General features: G+C 32.7%; 4 protein-coding genes across 4 annotated transcripts; all 4 read right to left on the bottom strand.

Annotated features, from left to right (window-relative positions):
* Positions 1–4,791: 4,791 nt before the first annotated feature.
* Positions 4,792–10,815, bottom strand: LOC118647623. Its single transcript, XM_036292869.1, has 3 exons — positions 10,198–10,815; positions 9,248–9,657; positions 4,792–6,461 (listed from the first exon to the last, which is right to left on the bottom strand). The coding sequence occupies exons 2-3, from the start codon at positions 9,510–9,512 to the stop codon at positions 4,828–4,830; spliced, it is 1,899 nt and encodes a 632-aa protein (XP_036148762.1). The 5' UTR covers positions 9,513–9,657; positions 10,198–10,815; the 3' UTR covers positions 4,792–4,827.
* A 5,256-nt stretch (positions 10,816–16,071) lies between these two features.
* Positions 16,072–17,040, bottom strand: LOC118647546. Its single transcript, XM_036292597.1, has one exon. The coding sequence runs from the start codon at positions 17,038–17,040 to the stop codon at positions 16,072–16,074; it is 969 nt and encodes a 322-aa protein (XP_036148490.1).
* Positions 17,041–17,120: 80 nt separating this feature from the next.
* LOC118647545 lies at positions 17,121–19,451 on the bottom strand. Its single transcript, XM_036292596.1, has one exon. It carries the CDS (start codon positions 19,449–19,451, stop codon positions 17,121–17,123), a length of 2,331 nt encoding a protein of 776 aa, XP_036148489.1.
* A 52-nt stretch (positions 19,452–19,503) lies between these two features.
* LOC118647544 lies at positions 19,504–21,234 on the bottom strand. The gene has a single exon (XM_036292595.1). It carries the CDS (start codon positions 21,232–21,234, stop codon positions 19,504–19,506), a length of 1,731 nt encoding a protein of 576 aa, XP_036148488.1.
* Between the last annotated feature and the right edge of the window lie 213 nt (positions 21,235–21,447).

Below are 21,447 nucleotides of genomic sequence, written 5' to 3'. Positions count from 1 at the left end.
GTTTCACAAATGTTTCTTCGAAACGTTTCATAACCGGCTCTTGGAAACGTTTCTAATTGGTAAAAATGTCCGTTTCAAAAACGTTTAGGGAAACCTTTTTTTAATAGAAAAAATACGTTTAAGAAACGGTTAAAATACGTTTTTTTTCTTTATTTTATAAAATTTATTTTTTCACTGTTTTAATAAAATAATGCATTCACGCGCGCGCTCGTTTTCTTTTCTCAAGAAAAACTTTTTGCCACAAATACTCACTTTTCTCTTTGCATTTTTTAACTTATATATATACCTGGTCTGTAACTTTAAAATGCGGGTTTTTTCAATAAAGATACGCAATAATTTAGAAAAAATAGAAAAATATATTTTATTCAAAATATTGGCCCTCGCTTTCTACACATTTTTGCCATCTAGTAGGCAAATTATGGATGCCATTCCAAAAGAATTGAAAGTTGCGCGAGCCAAACCAGTCGTCGAGCCATTTTTGGACGTCTTCATAAGAATGGAAATGCTGCTCGGCAAGTGAGTGTCCCATAGATGAAAACAGGTGGTAGTCGGAAGGAGCAAGGTCTGGTGAGTACGGCGGGTGAGGTAATATTTTCCATCCAAGTGCTGCCAGAGTGTTTTTAACCAGTTTTGCTGTGTGACTGGGTGCGTTGTCATACAGCAAAATCACCTTCCCATGCCTTTGAGCTTATTCTGGTCGTCTTTCGACCAACGCATAATTCAAATTGATCATTTGTTGTCGGTAGCGATCAGTATTAACTGTTTCGTCAGGTTTCAGCTTGCAATTCGGTGTCTTCAAACTTTTTCGGTCGATTTTCACGTTCTTTGTCACTGACATCAAAATCACTTCTAAATCGTTTAAACCACCGTTCGCAAGTATCGACAGATAGAGTATGTGCACCGTATGTTTCCACAAGTATTCGATGTGCTTCCGTTGCTTTTTTCTTCTGATTGAATAAGAAAATCAGCACGTGCCGCAAATGCTCTTTGTTCGGCTCAAAACTCGACATGTTTACCACCGAAAAAAATGCTACTAACACTTAAACGTTTAAACAAATATGGCGTTTTGAAGCTAACTATTATAGCTACAAAATGACATATTGGTTGTGACACCAGCATCTATCGGCTTTGTGCTCCATCTCTTGGAAAAAAACCCGCATTTTAAAGTTACAGACCTGGTATATATATATATATATATATATATATATATATATATATATATGTCTTCAAAATGCAATAAAAAATACGATATAGGCCCTGAAGCTCACTACGATAACATTGATTGATTCGTTTTGTGTCATTGTGGGTGGTCTGCTTATGTAGCCTTTGGAGTATAAATTGTATTACGAGAAAGATGTTGTGTGCGTCGTCCCCTAGTAGCGGTCCGCGAGCCTACAGCACAGTTACTGAGACCATATAAGATTGAATTGATTTGTTGCACATATTTATTTTAAAAATGTTTTATACACATACACGCGCGTGCGCAATTGGGTAGCCATATTATTATCTTTTCTCTCTCTATATATATATAAATATATATAATTTTTAATTAAAAAATTAATTTTTATTCTATCTATAAAAACGTAAAAAATACGTTTCTTAAACTATGCATGGTTTTAAAAACGTTGAGATGTTTTTTATTAGTGCTTGACGGTTAAAAAACATTGGATACGTTTAGAAAACTTTTATAAAACGAACATGTATGCATGTGCGCATGTGGCACGTATATTAAATATTTCGAAATTATGTTTCAGTAATATCTACAAAATAAAAGTAAAACAAATGTATAAAAATTAACATATTGTGTATCGCAACTGTAAAACGTTTAGAATATGTACTAATTGTAACATTACTTTTGAAACGTTTACGATATAAGCAATTATAAAATGTTTCTATAAAAAAGTTAATGAATTATGACATAAACATACAAGTAGAATGTATCTTCTGATACCTGCATGAGACAATTTGAAACATTTCATATATGTTTCATGTTTAGTGGGCTTTTTTTTATTCTAACTTACTGCAGTTACTAAGCAGAAACTTCTTGGCGCACAGTTTAAAATAAAGCTAAAGAATTTAATTTAATAGAAGAATTATATTTCAAAAATAAAACAATAAACAGGTCAATATATCAAGCCAAGACAAAATTTCCTTAATACGTTGTAATTTATTAAATAAACATTATATAATTATAAACGCGACTAATAACACTGTGTTGAAAAATGTTCAAACGTTTTAAAAATTTTGAAATTATATTTCATTACTAAGATCCAATGCAAACCAATAGGCAATCCACAATTCATTGACATGTTTAAACCTACTTTGGTTGATATAATTAATAATTTACTAATATTGTTTATACATTATAATATTTTGATGTAATCAGGGACCCGGACCACACCGAAACCGAAACCGATAACCGGTTCATAATCGGTTTTTTAGCCGGACCGAAACCGTAAACCACAACCGAATTCTGATAAATTTACAGCACCGGAACCATAACCGGAAACCATTAAATTTTTTTAGGTTTACGGTTTTTTTCGGTATATTTTTTGGTTTTTTTAAATTTACTTTTACATAAATATTTTTATATTTTTAATTTAAATTTTTTGTCGTTTTTAAAAATTATTTTTACTTATAATACTTTGAGTCTAATTGAATATTACTGCTTTCTATGATATCTAACTGGTTCTTAATGTGACATCCTTGAACTAAGATTGCAATTATAAAATTGCAACAATCGTATGTGACATGAACATACTGTTTTCTATTAAAACTTTTTTTAGTTTAAGATGTACTACAGCGTATCATATTAGTTTTATTACCACTGCATTTAGTCTTATTACTACATATTTGTATGTTTTTTTTATATAAGGTGTCCCGCATCAGATATGCAATATTTCATGAAAAGATAGACGGGATCAAGGTGAACATAAAAGTCTACTATAGTTTTTAGATATCTTCAATGATAGCCGAGATTTTCAATTTTTCAAATTGTACAAATGAGAGCACGCCGAGGAAAGCGCTGAGCCGCTCAAACTGCCGCCGGCAACTACTGATTGACAGTAGTGCTATAGCTCGAGCGGCTCAGCACGCTCTCATTCGTACAATTTGAAAAATTAATATTTTGTCTTTCATTGGAGATATCTAAAAACTATAGTGGACTTTTATGTTCACCTTGATTCCATCTATTTTTCCATGAAGTATTGCATACCTGATGCGGGAACTCCTTGTATATCTGAATATAAAAAAATATTGTACACATTTTGCTTATTATTTTTTATTTGCAACTTTGCGGATGCAACTTGTTTAACTACTTATACTTTTTTGCCTTTTCCTCTTATTTCTCTTATTTAATCATCTTTTTTTGAACCAATAGATTTATTAATAGCACAATTCAAATTGAGTTCTTTCTTTATACGTAAATAATTTTTTATAAATTATTATTAAACATTATTAAATGTTACTAAATATTATAATATTTAATAATATATTAAATATTATAAATTATTAAATATAAATAGAAATAAGTAATTATGTAATAATTACTATTACATAATTACTTATTAAGTAATAATATTAGAAGAACCGGAACCGTAACCGGAAAAAAACGAAAAAAACCGTAATAAACAGTTTTGGGTTTTTGTATTTGCAAAGTAACTGAAACTGAAACCGTAACCAGATTTCAAATCTTTTTATTAAACCGTAACCGTAACCGAACATTAATTTTATTCAGTCTGGATCCCTGGATGTAATATTACTTTTAAGCATTAAAATTTTTAACCGTTGTTTTATTAAAACTATCATGTTGTACTCTTTAGATGACTATTATGTAAAATATTATAATAAAAATATTATATTTACTAAAATTTAAATATTTAATTAAAAAAAAAATTAAATTATATAAGTACAATTATTGTTTGGCACATAAATCAAAACAAGTGAATGCAATGGATGAAAGAGAGAAAGAGTCGGAATAATAAGACTGTTTACGGATGTGCGATCGGAGACATCGCGTACAGACGAGAGACAGAGATAATGTAAGGAGAATCGTTACAGGAAAAAAGCGATTAAAAATTTTTGCAAATTATTACTGGCGACCTTTCAAAGATTTTGCTTTTATACAAATTTATACATTATTTTATAATTAGTTTTCTTTATCATTTTCTTAATAATAAAAGGATATGATCTTTTTGCTCACTTGGCTGTTTCCAATTTTATTGCTTATTTTATTAATACATTTTATTTTTTTATATTTTAAAATTAATCAATTTTATAATCAATATATTACATTCATTATTAAACGGTTTAATACTTTACGTTTATTTGTGCAATTTTTGCGTTTAATTGTACGGTTGTAGAGGTAAGGATAAAAGTAAGGTTGTACAAATAAAAATGCTTCTCATATGTTATTTTACTTTTAACCCGTATTATTTTTTTATAATGGTCATCATTGATAAATCACATACAGTTATTGCATATCATGATGCAGTTTGCTCCTTAGCGTTAGTGCCTTTTTGACTACGACACATAAAACTTGTAAAAAAATGCCATAAATTATTAAATAAATATAATATAATTTCATACCCATGGAATTTTATATTTGTTTAAATATACGTGTTTTATATTTTATATGTATTACACGTGTATTGTATGTGCATTTTTATATGTATGTGTATTTTGACAGGTGCCGCGTGATATCATGCCCCGCTTACAAGTGCCACCGTTGCAATCCGCTCGTCACTCGGAGCTCCTTAGTACTTTTCCTTATTTCTATTATTTTAAGTGTAGTTTTAGGAGCAGTTTAAAAAGCAGTATTAGGAATAATTAAGAAGCAGTTTTAGAAGTAATTTTATAAGTAGTTTTAGCAGCAGATTTAAGAGCACTTTTAGGAGGAGTTTTAGAAGGAGATTTAGATGTAGTTGCAGAGGCAGTTGTAGGAGCAATTTTAGTAGTTTTAGGAATAGTTCCAGTAGCAGATTTAAGTGCAAATTTAGGAGTTTTAGAAACAGTTTCAGATGTAGTTGCAGATGCAGTTTTAGATGTAGTTGGAACAGCCCTTTTACGAGTACCTTCTTCAAGTCCTTTTATTTTTTTAACTTTTTTGAATTCCGCACCTGAACATTTCTTATGTTTTACATCTTTAAACATCGGGAAAACAGTAAATAATAAAGGCTCTGCATTTTTCTCTTCTCGTTTATCTGCATGATGTCTTAAAAACATTTGGACAGATTGGATATCTATTTCACCATGTATTTGTATTCCCCTATGCCATAGGGATCCTTTAGGAAATGAGACACCTTGTTCTTTCATGTCGTTAACGTGTACGTTTAATACCGTTTCATCGTTCTCGTAAAGGTAATATAGTGCTTGTCGACCCTTTTCTGATAGCAATGCTCTATGAGTGACATAGTCTTGATCTTCTTCTGTCTGAAAAGCAGATCTTGATACACATAGATTTTCTTTAGTCCAAGCTTTGACACCTTGATATCTTGTTTCTACGACATGCCTTTGTCTAGAATGGCCTCGATTTGTATCTCCATCTTCTTTACCTTTAACAGGTGCGCTTAATTTGCCTTCTGAATTATTTAAAATCCTTTGAGCGTCTCTTTCCGTGTTGGATGATAAGTACCTTAGTCTTGTACCTGTGATTGGATAAATATAAACTATAAGAGGCTCTTCATCTATCTTGTCTCGTTTATCTTTTTGATGTCTTAAAAGCATATTGACAAATTTGATGTCTTCTAAACCATGTAGTTCTATTCCGTTATACCACCGGCTTGCTTGAGGAAATGGGACATCTGGTTCTACTAATTCTGAAACAGGTATCCATACTGTAAATTCAATGGCATCGTTAAGTTTATGTAGTGCTTTTTGACCTGATTTTGATAGCAATGCTCTATGAGTGACATAATTTTGGTCTTTTTCCTTCAGAAAAGCAAATTTTCCTATATGTGGGTTATTCCTAGTCCAAGTTTCAACACCTCCATTTCTTCCTCCTACGAGATGCTGCGTTCTAGAATGACCTATTGTCGAATAGATTTTCTCATCACCACCTTCGCTTAATTTGCCTTCTGAATTATTCAGAATATCTTCAGCTTTTTCTATTGTGCTGTATTTTGGGTATCTTTCTGAGTACCTTTCTTCTTCGGGACTTTTTTTTGGACTTTCTTTTCCGGGACTTTTCCTCGGACTTTTTTTTCCGGGACTTTTTCTCGGACTTTCAGGTCCGTGTCCGTTTACTCCGCCAATCATAAAAAATACTCCTGCACTTTCCTTCCACTGAATTTTATCTAACCATTTGGCCAAATTCTGAAAATTGTCCTTTAGTTTTAACACAGTCCACTTACGAAGTTTTAATGGATCTTGCCCGATTTGAGAACCGATCACCGAAAACAGGCAGCTGTTTAAATCAATAATAACGTTATCGGGATCTTTGCTATCTCTTAGGGTCCAGTGACCTAAAAAAGGATTTAAAAAAGTTTAGATAGAAATTAAAATATATTTAAAACTTTTACGTGTAAAATGTCAACTTAAAAAAATTTAATAAGAGTTAATGTCCCTATTCGCGACCATATTTCTTCTACTGATTACTTTGATGTGAAACGTTATATACGAGGCTGCCGATTCATTAATGTTTACTAGTGAAGTGGAAAAATTTCGAAGTTTGTGCAGTACAAAAAGATTGTAACGTACAGAGTAAGTACAATAATTATCAGAGATACTTGTTTTGCGTTTCTTGCCGCACGTTATCATCCACGCGTATTCTTAAGGCCATCACACAATGCCAGGCAACAGGCAATAGAAACAAAAAATAAAGAAAGAGATAAAGATTCTTTCTTTCTTTCATTATTTCTGTTCCTATTGCCTGTTGCCTGGCATTGTGTTTAGGCTCTTAAGAGGATGCTAAACTGCTCGTCAAACTTGATTGAGTTCGATAATGTAGAGTCATTCGTTCATGTTATTAACACAATTATGTATGTACTTTTTTAATAGATTTGAAAATCCTTTTACAGAATTAAAGTTTATGTATTGTATTAATATCAGCTTATGAAATGAATTTTGTACTGAGAATTTACAAAATTGTTTTAGATTGCTCTTTTTAGACACGAAATGTTCGTATTCATTAAACTTTTTTATTAGAACGCCTACGTTCAATCTAAAACCGTAATATTGTTCCTAAATGTTTGCTCCACTTGGGATTAGGCTTGATTTGTGCGTACAAGGATCAAAATTTTTACATCAGACATATTTTGTTACGAGTTGACGCTAGAAGCCGATAATTTTAAAAGTTTTGTCTTTTTTCTTACAAAATCGTTACGGCCCGGGTTTGTTATTATCTATACTTTAATTCTGGAGAAAGATTTTTAATTCTGTAAATGCAATTAAAAGATTAATAAGAAATAAAATTATAATTATTAAAACAGGACAACTTTATCATCTTCTTAAGAGTGAGATTAAATAAGACGTAATGGTTAAATTTAACAAATATAAAAGTTGTCAACTTAAAAATTTTTTATTAGCTATTGTATTATTCGATATTTTTGCTATAGTTTACATAAATGACATTTTATACATTATAATTTAAAGTTTTTTTACACAGAATTTAGATTATTTATATTTTATGCGTGAACTCATAACCCTGTTTTACAATAATTGGTGTTAATTTATCGTGTGCGTGCGTGCGTGCGTGCTTGTGTGTTTGTGTGTGTTGTTAATTTAATCTTCTATTTTTAATTTTTTTAAATTTTAACTTTAAAATTTAATTTTTTTTTGTATTGTTGGTTGAGTATTATTACTCAATTTTCAGTAATTTTAATGTTTGTATAATCTAGTAAAAGAAAATTTACGTAAACATCATTTAACAATAATATATATAAAATTCTTGTAAACACAAAGTACAATAAAGCATTGAAATACAGCATATCTTTAATTGTAAATGTAACACGAATGCAAATCAAAAATAGCGTTTTATTCTCTCAAAAAGTGGATATGGCTACGTAGTTCCATGGTGTAGAAATATAAGACGAAACATTGCGCATAATAGCAGCAAGAACCAGTCAACGATTAACCGTAAAATTTGCGCTAAATTCAAACATAGTATTAATAAAGCAAAACATACACATGCACAAAAAACATATACATACAAAGTTTGTATTTGTGATGGCAAATCTTCAGTTGGTTTCGATAGCCGCCATTAATTTGAATAACGAATGCGCATCCACGGGGTGTTTCACCTTATATCTTTACACCAAGCGTAGTTCTACGTTATACGAAAAATGGATGTGATGGCGCTGCGAATTAGCACGATTTTCTGAATCAGTAGATCGCTAGTATGGTCCCTAATTGCAACATTGCTGCAACGTGGTTGCGATGTTTTATGCTGTATAGGACTTAACTGGTGACTAATTTTTGATAATAAATTAGTATAAATTTCATTTTTTTCCAAAATAACCATACATTTTTTAAGCTGCGGTTTAGTAAACGCTACAAACCCTACAAAGCGTTTGTAGCCGCGCTACGACTGATTCACTTAGCGCTTAGCGCTACGAAACGCTACAACAGACCTCATGACGTTATGAATTATGGCATTATATTCGCTACCGACGTTTCAAATGCCCTACCTCGCCAGGTGGGTTGGCTGTAGCGTTTGGCATAGCGATGGTAGCACTCGTAACGTTCGTCGACTGCTTCTTTTGATAGCACTCGGAGCATAGCGTTCGAAGCATTTGGTAGCGCTTACTAGACCGCAGTCTTCCCACACAGCACAGAGTATCGCAATGTTCACCAGATATCCGAGGGATATCGCAATAACCGTAGGACATCCATGAGATTTTAATATGTCCACTTGGATATCTAGATAACCTAAAGGTATCCTCAGGATAAAGTGTGCTGTGTGGGTTAATAACTTGAAAAGATGTTCATAAATATTTAGAAATTTTCTAATTCACTATAAATAAATTAATATTTAAACACTTTTTAATTATTATAAATAAATAAAAAAATAAGCGAGTTACTTAAGTTTATACAAATAAAGTGTCATTTTTTACATAATAATTAATGTAAAAAGAAGACTTGTGATAAGAAGTTTGTTTTGAGATAGAAGATAATTTTTTTTTAATGTTATTTTAATTGAATTAAAACGTAACTGTTTTAAATTAAAACGATTTTTAATTCAATTATAAAATTTTATATATCAAAACAATTTTACTCATTTTTTTTTAAAGTTATTTAATTAATAACTTACCAATTTGTTCCGAATTGTTTGCATGATATTCAATATCTACAGATTGTCCCAATTTTTGTTTTCCGATGGTCTTATTTAAACTACCATTAGCATTCCATATATTAATGGGTCTTTTAATTATGTTACTCAAAATAGCAATATGTATTAAACTAGCTGGTCCATAGTTTTCCAAATCTTGTATAATGTCTTTTACATATTTAATTTTGTGCATTTTTTTCTGATTTTTATAATTAGGATAATTACTGATTAATTGAATTTTATTCATCTTTCTATTGCGTTTTCTTAACTGTATTAGTTATTTTTGATTATTTAATGTTAAAATTTAATGAATCGTGTGTCCATTATTAAATTATAGTTTTCTTCAGTTTTAATGTTTATTTTGTCTTTGTTAAGTGTCAACTTCTATATATCTAAAACAGATTATTAAAAATTTTATTTTATAAACATAAAAAAAATTTTTTTGAACATTTTGAAAAAATCTAAAATCTTGAAAGGAATGCAGAAATTTAGATAAAGTATATAAATATAAAAAAATTAAATAAATAATACTTGTATAAAGAAATAAAACTTATTGATAAAAAAAATAGATTTTAGAAGAAAGCTGCCAGAGTAAAAATGAGTTTTGTTATCAAAAAAGTCAGTTATTTTTAAATAAATCCTTAATTAAAAAATTAAAGTTTGCATAATAAGAAACAATTATTTTTTTATAATATTGATAAGATTTACAAGTTTGCATCATTACTTTGTTGTAATAAATTCAGGGTTTACATTGTTAAAATTTATTGTTAATAGTCTAAAAACTCTAAAATCTAAAATTTGATTCTAAATAATCAATAATTTGAGCAGAGAAAAGAGAGAGAGAGAGAGAGAGAGAGAGAGAGAGAGAGACATGCAAAATAAAAATTACATTTTTTAATTATAAAAAATCAAGATAATTGAAGTTAAAATACCTGATCTCTAGCTTGTACAGAATCCATTATATTATCTTATAATTTTAATAAAGATTTGTATTGGTAGTAATATCTATTTTTTATTATGGAAATAGATTTTACTTTAAATTTTGTTCAGCCAGATGACATAATGAGATATTTAAATCAAATTTTGTTGTTTCGTAATTGTTTTTCTGACATTAGCTGCATTTTATGATTTTTCGTTGCTCATTTTATAATCGATTTTATATAAAAAGTCGATACTTTTAATATTAAGTTTTTTTAGTTGAATTCCATGTTTGTTTCTCACCGTTACAATTTTATAATAAAATTAAAATTAATTAATACCTAATTATAATTAAAAATAATATTTTGATAGGCATGTAAGTGTTAGTATATACATTAATTATTTTACAAAAGATTCGTAGAGTTAAGCCTTGTTTTGACGCCCTTTGCCCTTTGCCTCAATTAAGAAAAAAGTAAATTACTATGATTCAATAAATTGTCTTGTTGCGGGATGCCAATAGAAAATATATATACTTATAATATAATATTAATGCAAGTACAATGGTCTCGATTGAATCATAATGTTGATATTGCAACAGCCTATGTTATTGTATTAAGTATTTTTTTTAAGTAGAAAGAGGCGCAAAATGTGTGTATGTGCGTCTTTAAGAAAAAAAAAAAAAAAAAAAACATTATTCTATGTAAATTGCTTTTGTCCTATTGTTTTATTGTCTTATTGTCTTCTTTATAAAAATAATGATATAAAATTAATGTGCCAACTATAAGAATATTTATACAAAATTTATTTATTATAACTTTTTATTGAAATACATAATAACAGACGGGCTTGATGCTCAAATAATTAAATGATTAAAATCAACTAACGGGATTATAGTAAAGTAAAAATCTGGCCAAATATATTTGAAAAACAGACTTAAAAAAATCTTATAAAATCTATCAAAAAATTAATTAAAAAATGGAAATGTTATCAATAATAACAGATAGTAATGTAGAAACTGATGGATAGTAAAACAAAACCCAAGCCACATTAATCGTATTTTTGTATATACTTACTAATATCAATAACATAGACTACATAGAGTCTTGGAAATAAAAAAAATGCGATCTGGGCACGCCAAGTTTTTGCTTTACTATATATATAATCTCGTTAGTTGATTTTAATTATTCAATTATTTGATCATCAAGCCCGTTTATTATTAAATATTTCAATAAAAGTTATAATAAATAAATTTTGTATAAATATTTTTATTGTTGGCACATTAATTTTATATCATTATTTTTGTAAAGAAGACAATAAGACAATAAAACAATAGGACAATAAGGCAATTTACCTAATATAATAATTTTTTTCTTAGAAGCCCACATACACACACTTTGCGCCTTTTTTAAAGTTTTTTTTAAAAAAAGGTAATTTTGTTCGGATATCACGCATTTTGTAGTATTAAGGAAGTTTCTCTGCTGAGACCCGGCACAATAAGTAGCACAAAAGTTCAAGAAAAGAAAAATATTCAAATGACCATTTTGTTGTTTTCTTTTTTCTTGCTGTACATGATCTAAAATTAATAATGGTGAATATAAGAAAAAAATCGGCTATAAAGTACTACTTTCATTACTAAAAAAATTTTTTTAAAAATTGAGAATAAACATTCTTCACTGTCATACCACCCTTAGATAACTACTATAAATACAACAATTTGAAATTCATGTTGTATCACTAGACACATTTACTTTATCTACGTACTGTATTACTTCGATTATTGTAAACTTTTTTTATCTTATCAATTATTTTTCTCAAACAAACAAGTGCATTATTTTAAAAATTTAACAGTACTTTTCTGGGCAGCTAAGATGTATTGATGTAAAATTTTACTAGCATTTGTTCGCTATTTTTACGTTTAATACGACAATTAAAACTGAAAACTCCTGAAAATTCATCGATTCCCATGTTAATAAAATATTTAATATTTATAAATAACTACCTAGTTCAGTTTTCTGAAATTTTGACGGTCAATTTATATCACTAATTTGAATTTCTCTACAAGGCTTCATGATAATCTATTTATTTTGATTTAGCAGCGGAACTCTCTTAAACAACTTATTTAGGATGCGTTTGGGGAACGTACTTTTGGCACTATGAGCGCGCTGTGGTCGTTCGGGCAGTCGTTTCGTAGCACGTAGCACGAAATTTATGTAAATTTCAATATTTTATAGCATATATATATATATATATATAAAATATATATATAAAATATACCAGGTGTGTCGGTAATTCCTTTCCGGTTTTTGTCAACAGATGTCACTAGTCATAAGTATGAAATGTTATGATTTGATACATATGTCATTTTATTCTACTGACATTAACCTTAAAACTACACAAGTTACGTTCCGCCAAAATAACAGCGTTATAGATTTATAATTTTTTGAAAATGTCGAGTTTTGTGCCTGACAACGTGCATTTGCGGCACGCATTACTTTTCTTGTTTCATCAAAAGAAAAAAGCCGCTGAAAGTCATCGTTTGCTAGTAGAGACTTACGGTAAGCATGCTCCAACCATAAGAACATGTGAAACGTGGTTTCGACAATTCAAATGTGGTGATTTCAACGTTCAAGACAAAGAACGTCCTGGTAGGCCGAAAACGTTTGAAGATGCGGAATTGCAGGAGTTATTGGATGAAGACTCAACACAAACTCAAAAACAATTAGCAGAAAAGTTGAATGTGAGCCGAGTAGCAATTTGTGAACGATTACAAGCGATGGGAAAGATCCAAAAGATGGGAAGATGGGTGCCACATGAATTGAATGACAGGCAATTGGAAAATCGAAAAATCGTCAGTGAAATGCTGCTTCAAAGGTATGAAAGGAAGTCATTTCTGCATTGAATAGTAACGGGTGATGAAAAATGGATTTATTTCGAAAATCCCAAGCGAAAAAAATCATGGTTATCACCTGGCGAAGCCGGCCCATCGACTGCAAGGCCAAATCGCTTTGGTCGCAAGACCATGCTCTGTGTCTGGTGGGACCAGGTTGGTGTCGTATATTATGAACTGTTGAAACCTGGAGAAACAGTTAATACTGATCGCTACCGACAACAAATGATCAATTTGAACTGTGCATTGATCGAAAAACGTCCACAATACGCTCAAAGACATGATAAAGTGATTTTGCAGCATGAAAACGCGCCGTTTCATACAGCAAAACCAGTCAAAGAAATGTTGAAATCACTTGGATGGGAAGTTTTATCGCACCCGCCGTACTCTCCAGACCTGGCTCCATCCGACTACCACCTTTTCGCATCGATGGGGCACGCGCTTGCAGAGCAGCACTTCGCCGATTTCGAAGAAGTTAAAAAATGGCTCGATGAATGGTTTAGCTCAAAGGAGAAACTGTTCTTTTGGAATGGCATCCATAAATTGTCTGAGAGATGGACAAAATGTATAGAATCAAATGGCCAATACTTTGAATAAGTAAATTTTAACTATCCATTGTAAGTAACGTGTTTTCTTTAGGGAAAAAACCGGAAAAGAATTACCGACACACCTGGTATATATATATACAGGGTGTCTGGTATTTTTTTATGGGATTTTTATGAGCAGGTAGAGCGCATGAAACTGAACAGAAAAGTCCTTACCGTTTTTCCATTTTCGCAATAGTTAACAAGTTAGTGACTTGTAAAATTTTCTGTATTAGCCCGGCCTACCGGCAAATGCAAGCGCGCTGAGCGCCCGGCCGCGGCGGCCGCCCCTCCTTAGCGCTTGAACCTTGAGATTGCTAGGCACGCGGGAGGAGTTGTTACAACAAGCAACAATGACTACGCACAAGCGACGTGTAACGCTAAATTCTCCCTTTGAATTATGATAGTTCCTTACCTTTTTTAATGAAAATAAAATTTTCTAACAACAAAAAGTATGTGTGTACGTGTACATACATGTGTACAAAAAATATCAGATCTAATGCTTAAAGAAGTGATTACTAAATTTATTTTTTAATAAATAACGATTATTTTTAATAAAAATTTTTTTTTTTATGATAGTCTTAAACGTCGTAAACTGTCATTATAAATTTTAAAAGAAGCTGTTATCATATGCTCGAAACAAAATTTATGCTTCTTCAAAAAACATTAGAAAATTTTATCGATTAAAATGGAAATGACAAGCAAATAAAATGTTTGTTTCAATTTTATATTCTTAATTAAAAATTAAATAACTAGGATATTTATATTTTTAATAAAATTAATCCTAGTAATAGATTTATAATACACGGAAAAAACTTTATGGTAAAAATTACTATGGTAAATAGTAAACACGGGCCAAGGAGGAATTATGAAAATTTTTATTATGTTTTTCATCAAATTACGACAATATTTACACTACTTATATGATATAATTCTCTGAAATTTCTTCTTACAGTTCGTGGTTACTATCATAAATAATAAAATCATACATAATTTTACTATAAAATTTTCTCCGTGTAAATTTAAGAATATATGAATTTATTAAATATTTGAAAACTTATAAACAATATTTATTTAATTTAAGAAAATTTTAGTTTGTAGTGTGTGTGTGTGTGTGTGTGTGTGTGTGTGTGTGTGTGTGTGTGTACGTGTGTGGAGGGGGGGGGGATACATACATACACAAGCTAAAGAATAATCACTTTGTGACAGGAAAATGATTATTCTTTAATTCAAGAATTGGTTTATAATTTGTGTGTAATTTGTGTGTGTGTGTGTGTGTATGTGTGTGTACATACGCGAAAATGTTAAACATTATTTGTTTTATGTAAAGTGTGGTGTTTATTATCAACAGAATACTCTTTTCAGTCATTAAAGATAAAATAATTATTAAAAAAAATACAATTAAAAATGAATAATTGATTTTTAAACTAGAATCATATTTTTTTACGTGTACGTGTATAGTAATCAGCGTAAATAGTAATAGTGATATAAAATCGCGGAACTAAGGCATAATCATTTTCCTGTCACAAAGTGATTATTCTTTAGCTCGCGTATGTATGTACAAGGATTAATTTTATTAAAAATATAAATATCCTAGTTATTCAATTTTTAATTAAGAATATAAAGTTGAAACAAACATTTTATTTAGTTGTCATTTCCATTTTAATTGGTAAAATTTTCTAATGTTTTTTGAAGAAGCATAAATTTTGTTTCGAGCATATGATAACAGCTTCTTTTAAAATTTATAATGACCGTTTACGACGTTTAAGACTATCATCAAAAAAATATTTTTTATTAAAAATCATTGTTATTTATTAAAAAAATAAATTTAGTAATCACTTCTTTAAGCATTAAAACTGATATTTTTTTGTACACATGTATGTACACGTACACAAATACTTTTTGTCGTTAGAACATTTTATTTTCATTAAAAAACGTAAGGAACTTGTTTCGTTCAATGATCCGAATGGATCGTGCTGTCTCTGGATGTTTAGGGATGCGGTTGAAAAACAACGCTCAAAATGTATAAGAAACACTACTAAATATATTTTACTTTATTTGTGCAAGCGTCTCGCACGAGTGGTTACAGGCGACTGACTCGTTTCTCCTCTCTTCCCTTTCGCCCCGCCAGCTATAAGAATGACATCTATTGCATTGACTTACAAGCTAGTTATATTATCACATCCATGAGCGCTATCGGCCCTAAATCGCGAACTACGAGTTCGGACATCCCGCGCCCCTTGAAAGGCCGCTTTCAATGAATAATCTTATAATGAGTATTATACTAAATAAGTATTTCCTTTATATACATATAAAATAAAATAATAATAAAAAAAAATAATAATACGCGTCTTAATACTAATCAGTCTCGCGTAAAATGAGTTACAATCATATAGTCTTTAAAATTTGGTTGAGTTTTACATGGTTTCGTTCAAGGGTAATACGCAAATTTTTCCCAGCGATCGTTTCAATATTCCACTGACTGTCTTTACGCTTACCACACGTACTACTCCATCCTTACCAGGATGAATTTCCATTACGCGACCAAAACGCCATTGCTGTGGCGGTGTATGATCCTCCTTTAATATTACCATGGTACCTAGTTTAATGTTTGACGGCGTGTCAATTTTCCATTTGCTACGATGCTGCAGACTCGACACATATTCCTTATTCCATCGGGACCAAAAGTGTTGAACGAGCTGCTGTAGACGCTGATACTGATTCAATCGATTAGTAGATAATTCTGTGACGGAGTTTTGTGGTAACGCTGTGAGTGGCTCACCAATTAAAAAATGTCCCGGCGTTAATATTTCCATGTCATTTGGATCGTTTGATATCGGCATTAATGGTCGAGAATTCATAATTGCTTCAATTTGCGTGATCACTGTGTACAATTCTTCGAATGTTAGATGGGCCTGGCCCACTATTCTCTTAATATGATATTTCGCGCTCTTTACCGCCGCCTCCCATATGCCTCCAAAATTTGGAGCATGTGGTGGAGTAAAATGCCACGTTATTAAATTTTGGGTACAAAATTTTATAAATTTGTCATTCTTGTCCATGCATTTTAACCATTTAGCGATTTCGTTCAATTCTTTGTTCGCACCAACAAAATTAGTGGCGTTGTCAGAATATATATGACGGCACAATCCGCGTCGCGATACAAATCGTTTTAACGCGTTTAAAAACGAATCGCTCGTTAAATCGCCAACGATCTCCAGATGTACAGCCTTGGTCGAGAAACAGACGAATACGCATAAGTAACATTTGATAATCTTTTTATTTCTAAGCTTACCGTCTTTAATTACTAAGGGTCCTGCAAAATCTATACCGATCACTGCAAATGGCTTGTCAGAGTTAAACCGGGATTCTGGCAGATTTCCCATTTGATATTTCGTGTTCTTCGGATTCACGCGAAAGCAAATTACGCATCGCGAAATTACCTTTCTTACTGTACTACGGCTATTTAGAGGCCAAAAACGCATTCTATTGCCGCTAATGTACTAGCCAATCCTGCGTGCATTTGTTTTTCATGTTCGTGAATTATAATCATGCGCGTGAACGAATGATTGCTCGGTAGCAACATCGGATGCCTCCGCTCATATGGTAGCTCGGAATATCTTAAACGACCCCCTACTCTTAATATACGATGCTCATCTAAGAATGGATTTAGTGACAGTATTCTGCTATTTGCACGTATTGTTTCTTTGCGTTCTAAGTCATTGATTTCAGGCGCAAAATGCATGGATTGCATCATTCTAACCAGCGTGAATAATGATTCGTTCAATTCATTGACCGATAACAGTCCGGTACATTTTTGCCTCCCCCTTACGTTTTTAATAAATCGCAAGCAATAGGCTGTAACGCGAAGTAATTTTGTGTATGATGAGAACCGATGAAATAAATCACAACTGAATTTAACCGTAGTGCATACCACCTCATTATCCTTTAACTCGGGAAGGACTGTAGTTTGAGGAACAGTATTTACGATAGGCCAGGCCTCAGATTTGAGTTTCAACCACGGTGGCCCGTGCCACCACAACCGAGTTGTCGCTAGCTTGCCTAGACTCATCCCCCTTGTTATGATATCCGCGGGATTTTCGTCACTCACCACATGAGACCAACGATTGACGTCAGTAAGTCGCTGTATTTCAGCAGTTCGATTTGCTACGAATGTTTTTAACCGGCTGGGTTCAGTGGTAACCCATGATAAAACAATGGTGGAATCGCACCAATAGAAGCTATCACAATGTTGACTATCAAGACGACTTAAAGCCTCTACTACTTGTTGATGCAATCGCGCTAAAAGTAACGCACCACACAACTCGAGCCGCGGTAAACTTACCGTTTTTAACGGGGCCACGCGTGATTTAGCGCATAAGATTTTAGACGTGATATTACCAGCTTCGTCTTCTGATCTAACATATATGCATGCGCCGTAGGCTACTTCCGAGGCGTCGCTAAATCCGTGTAATTGTACACTATGATACCGTTGACCCCATGCGCATCTGGGTATCGAAATTTCGTTCATGTTTTTCATACCCTCGAAAAATTGATTCCATATCGTGAATATCTCAAGGAGCAACGACTCGTCCCAACCGATTCCTGCCTTCCAAATTTTTTGCATGATAATTTTCCCTATGACGATCGTCGGACTAATTAATCCTAACGGATCAAACAACTGCGCTATAAATGATAATATTTTTCTCTTAGTAACCTTAGTCGATTTATTACTTATGTTGCTTGCCTGATAATGTAATGTATCGTTACTAGTATTCCATGACAGACCAAGTGTCTTCGAATTGACTTCCTGAGGCAGTTGTATCTGATCAGCACTCGGTTCCGCTTGTAATGACTCAATTATTTTTTCATTGTTGCTATTCCATTTATGTAGTTGAAAACATCCGCTGCTTAGTACTGTGTTTATATTATGAACCAGATCTTTCGCGCTCTTGATTGTATCGGATCCTGAGATTAGATCATCTACGTAAAAGTCCATTAGAATAATGTTACATGCCTCAGGGTACGCGTCCCGTTTGTCTATTGCTGTTTGATGAAGAGCTCGTATAGCCTCAAATGAAGCCGACGCTGTACCGTATGTTAGCGTATTTAATTTAAAATGCCGTACAGGTTCCCTTTCATTTGGGCGCCATATAATTCTCTGATAGTTACGATGCGGTTCATAAACATTGACCTGTCTGTACATCTTTCTTACATCAGCTGTAAACACATATTTGTGCACTCTAAAACGAACTAATATTGCGAACAAACTATCTTGTATAATCGGGCCAGTCATCAATACGTCATTCAATGATAAATTAGAAGATGTCCTTGCTGATGCATCGAATACCACGCGTACTCTTGTAGTTGTGCTCGATTCCTTCACCACACTATGGTGAGGCAAATAATAGACCGAGTTAAGATCCTTCTCCTCAGGGGTAATTTCTGTCATGTGACCGAGTTGTTGATATTCGTTCATAAAATTTAAATATTGTTTTTTAAGATCCGGATCTTTAGCTAACCGCCGTTCTAATGCGTAAAATCGTTTAATTGTCATATTTAAAGAATCCCCGAGTTCATTTACATTTGTTCGAAACGGTAATTGTACTGTGAATCGACCTTGCTCATCGCGTTCCGCGGTTTTAACGAATAATGCTTCGCATTCAGATTCCTCTCGTGTATATTTTGGTGCTGTGAAACATTCCTCTATCTCCCAGAAACGCTCTAAATTGTCGCGCACTTCTTGGATGGTGCTGACCTGACACAGGGATACTGTTTCCTTGCACATAGGTGCCATAGGTCCCGATATGACCCACCCTAATCTCGTTTTTTGAAGGAATGGCCTTCCCTTACCTAATTGAATTTGTCCTGCACAAAGAAGTTCCCAAAAAAATACCCGCGCCTAACAGTAGATCTATCCTATCGGGATAATTAAAACGCGGATCCGCTAATGATAGATCATCCGGTATGTTTAATGTTGAAATATTATAAAATTTGTTTGGCAATTCTTGCGTGATGTTTTCAACTACCAAGAATGACAATTCGGCCTTATAATCATTGTAAAACGACTTAACGGAGGCATTGATTTTATGTGAAATGGTCGTTACACTTTGATTGATTCCGCAAACCGGAAGCTTTATAGGCGTTCCCGCGACACCTAATTTTTGAGACAAACGTTTTGTAACAAAATTTGACTGCGATCCATTATCTAATAGAGCCCTGCATTGATGAGGCTTACCATTGTTGTCGAATATGACAATCCTGGCCGTCGCTAACAGTATATATGAATTATTGTTTATTTGTAATGCATGTGTGGCCACCGCCGATTCCTTTGCGCTGTTTTCACTGTTCGTATTAGCAGTCGAATGATCGTCTCTCTCATTTTCGCCTTTGGAGTCACTGAAATGTAATAACGTGTTGTGCCTACCGCTACATTTTTTACAACCACCTGCCTTGCAATCTCTACTAAAATGGTTACTTCTCAAGCAATTCGTACATAATTTTAGTTTCTTGACTTGTGTTAATCGCTTATCTACCGATAAGTTTAATAAATCCTTGCATGAATATATGTTATGCGAACCCTTACAAAATAAGCATTTTGCAAGGTTTGATGCTAAACACGTCAATGTGCCTAACCTTGTTTTATCCTTATTTTCTTTATTTCCAATTTGTTTGTTCGTCTGTTTATCGTCTCTTGCTAATTTTTCAAGAAATTGACAACGTTCGTTTAAAAAGGCCTTGAAACTATTGGTGGTTGGTAATTCGCTATGCTTGACCGTTGCCTTTTCCCATTCTCTACGCGTTATCGTATCTAACTTTGACGTAATAAGAAAAATGATCATCGAATCCCATTCATCGACCGGTTGTCCCAAGGACCTTAGAGCTCGCAAATGTTGTGACATGCTATCAATGAGGCTTCTAAGAGATGTGTGTGAATCTTTAATTACCTGTGATAATTCGAATAAAGCCCTTACGTGACTATGTATTATAATGTTTTTGTTTTCGAACCTTTGTCTTAAGATATCCCGAGCGACCTCATAATTCGCGTCCGATACCTCTAATGTATCTAATGCTTGAGCGGCCTCTCCACTCAAGCATGACTTTAAATAATAAAATTTTTGCGTGATATTCAACGTATTGTTGTTATGAATTATCGCATTGAATGTATCGTTAAACTGTATCCATTTACTGTATTCTCCGTTGAACTCTGGCAATTTCAATATGGGCAAATTTACGTTTTGATTAGCGCACGTGTGATTCGCTTGTGGCTGTACATCTGAACTCGCTTGTTGTGATCCCGCATGTTTAAGCTGTCTCGCCCTACCTATTACATTAAAATATGCTGTTTCGAACGCATCGCGATGCTCAGATTGCGTTTCGGTGTCATCCTCTAACTCGATTTCCGTTTGTATTTTGTCAAAATCTGCCCATAAATCTTCAGCCTTCTCTAGTCGCGCAGTTAATTCCGTCAAGTTTCTCGAATCATTAAATCTGTCAATATATGTTGTGAATTTCGATAATTGACTTTTGATAATGCCGCGTTTCTTTTTTAACATACTGATCGTTCGCTCATCCGCCATACCGACTCGTGTTGTACGCGAATACAATGTGCCTTAACTCGACAGTGATCACGCAATTATGCGCGTAAATGATACAAATGATATAGGTGAACCACTCTGCTTACGTGCCGCGATCGCAAATGACCTCGGGTCCCGCTGTCCTGACGTGCCGTGAACTCGAATTCTTTGCTGCTAAGGCCGCTGGTGTGTCGTTCCCGCCAATTCCTTTGATGC

The sequence above is a fragment of the Monomorium pharaonis genome, chromosome 10 (assembly GCF_013373865.1).
Source record: "Monomorium pharaonis isolate MP-MQ-018 chromosome 10, ASM1337386v2, whole genome shotgun sequence".
In the NCBI taxonomy this organism is placed as follows: domain Eukaryota; kingdom Metazoa; phylum Arthropoda; class Insecta; order Hymenoptera; family Formicidae; genus Monomorium; species Monomorium pharaonis.
This window is presented reverse-complemented; position numbering and strand designations above follow the sequence as displayed.

Bases quoted from the DNA above. Each gene is read 5' to 3' on its own strand.
- LOC118647545 (XM_036292596.1), bottom strand. From the start codon at position 19,451: ATGGCACCTATGTGCAAGGAAACAGTATCCCTGTGTCAGGTCAGCACC.
- LOC118647546 (XM_036292597.1), bottom strand. From the start codon at position 17,040: ATGGGAAATCTGCCAGAATCCCGGTTTAACTCTGACAAGCCATTTGCA.
- LOC118647544 (XM_036292595.1), bottom strand. From the start codon at position 21,234: ATGGCGGATGAGCGAACGATCAGTATGTTAAAAAAGAAACGCGGCATT.
- LOC118647623 (XM_036292869.1), bottom strand. From the start codon at position 9,512: ATGAATAAAATTCAATTAATCAGTAATTATCCTAATTATAAAAATCAG. The intron at 6,462-9,247 runs GTAAGTTATTAA...ATCCTTTTTTAG, and splicing joins AAACAATTCGGAACAAATTG to GTCACTGGACCCTAAGAGAT.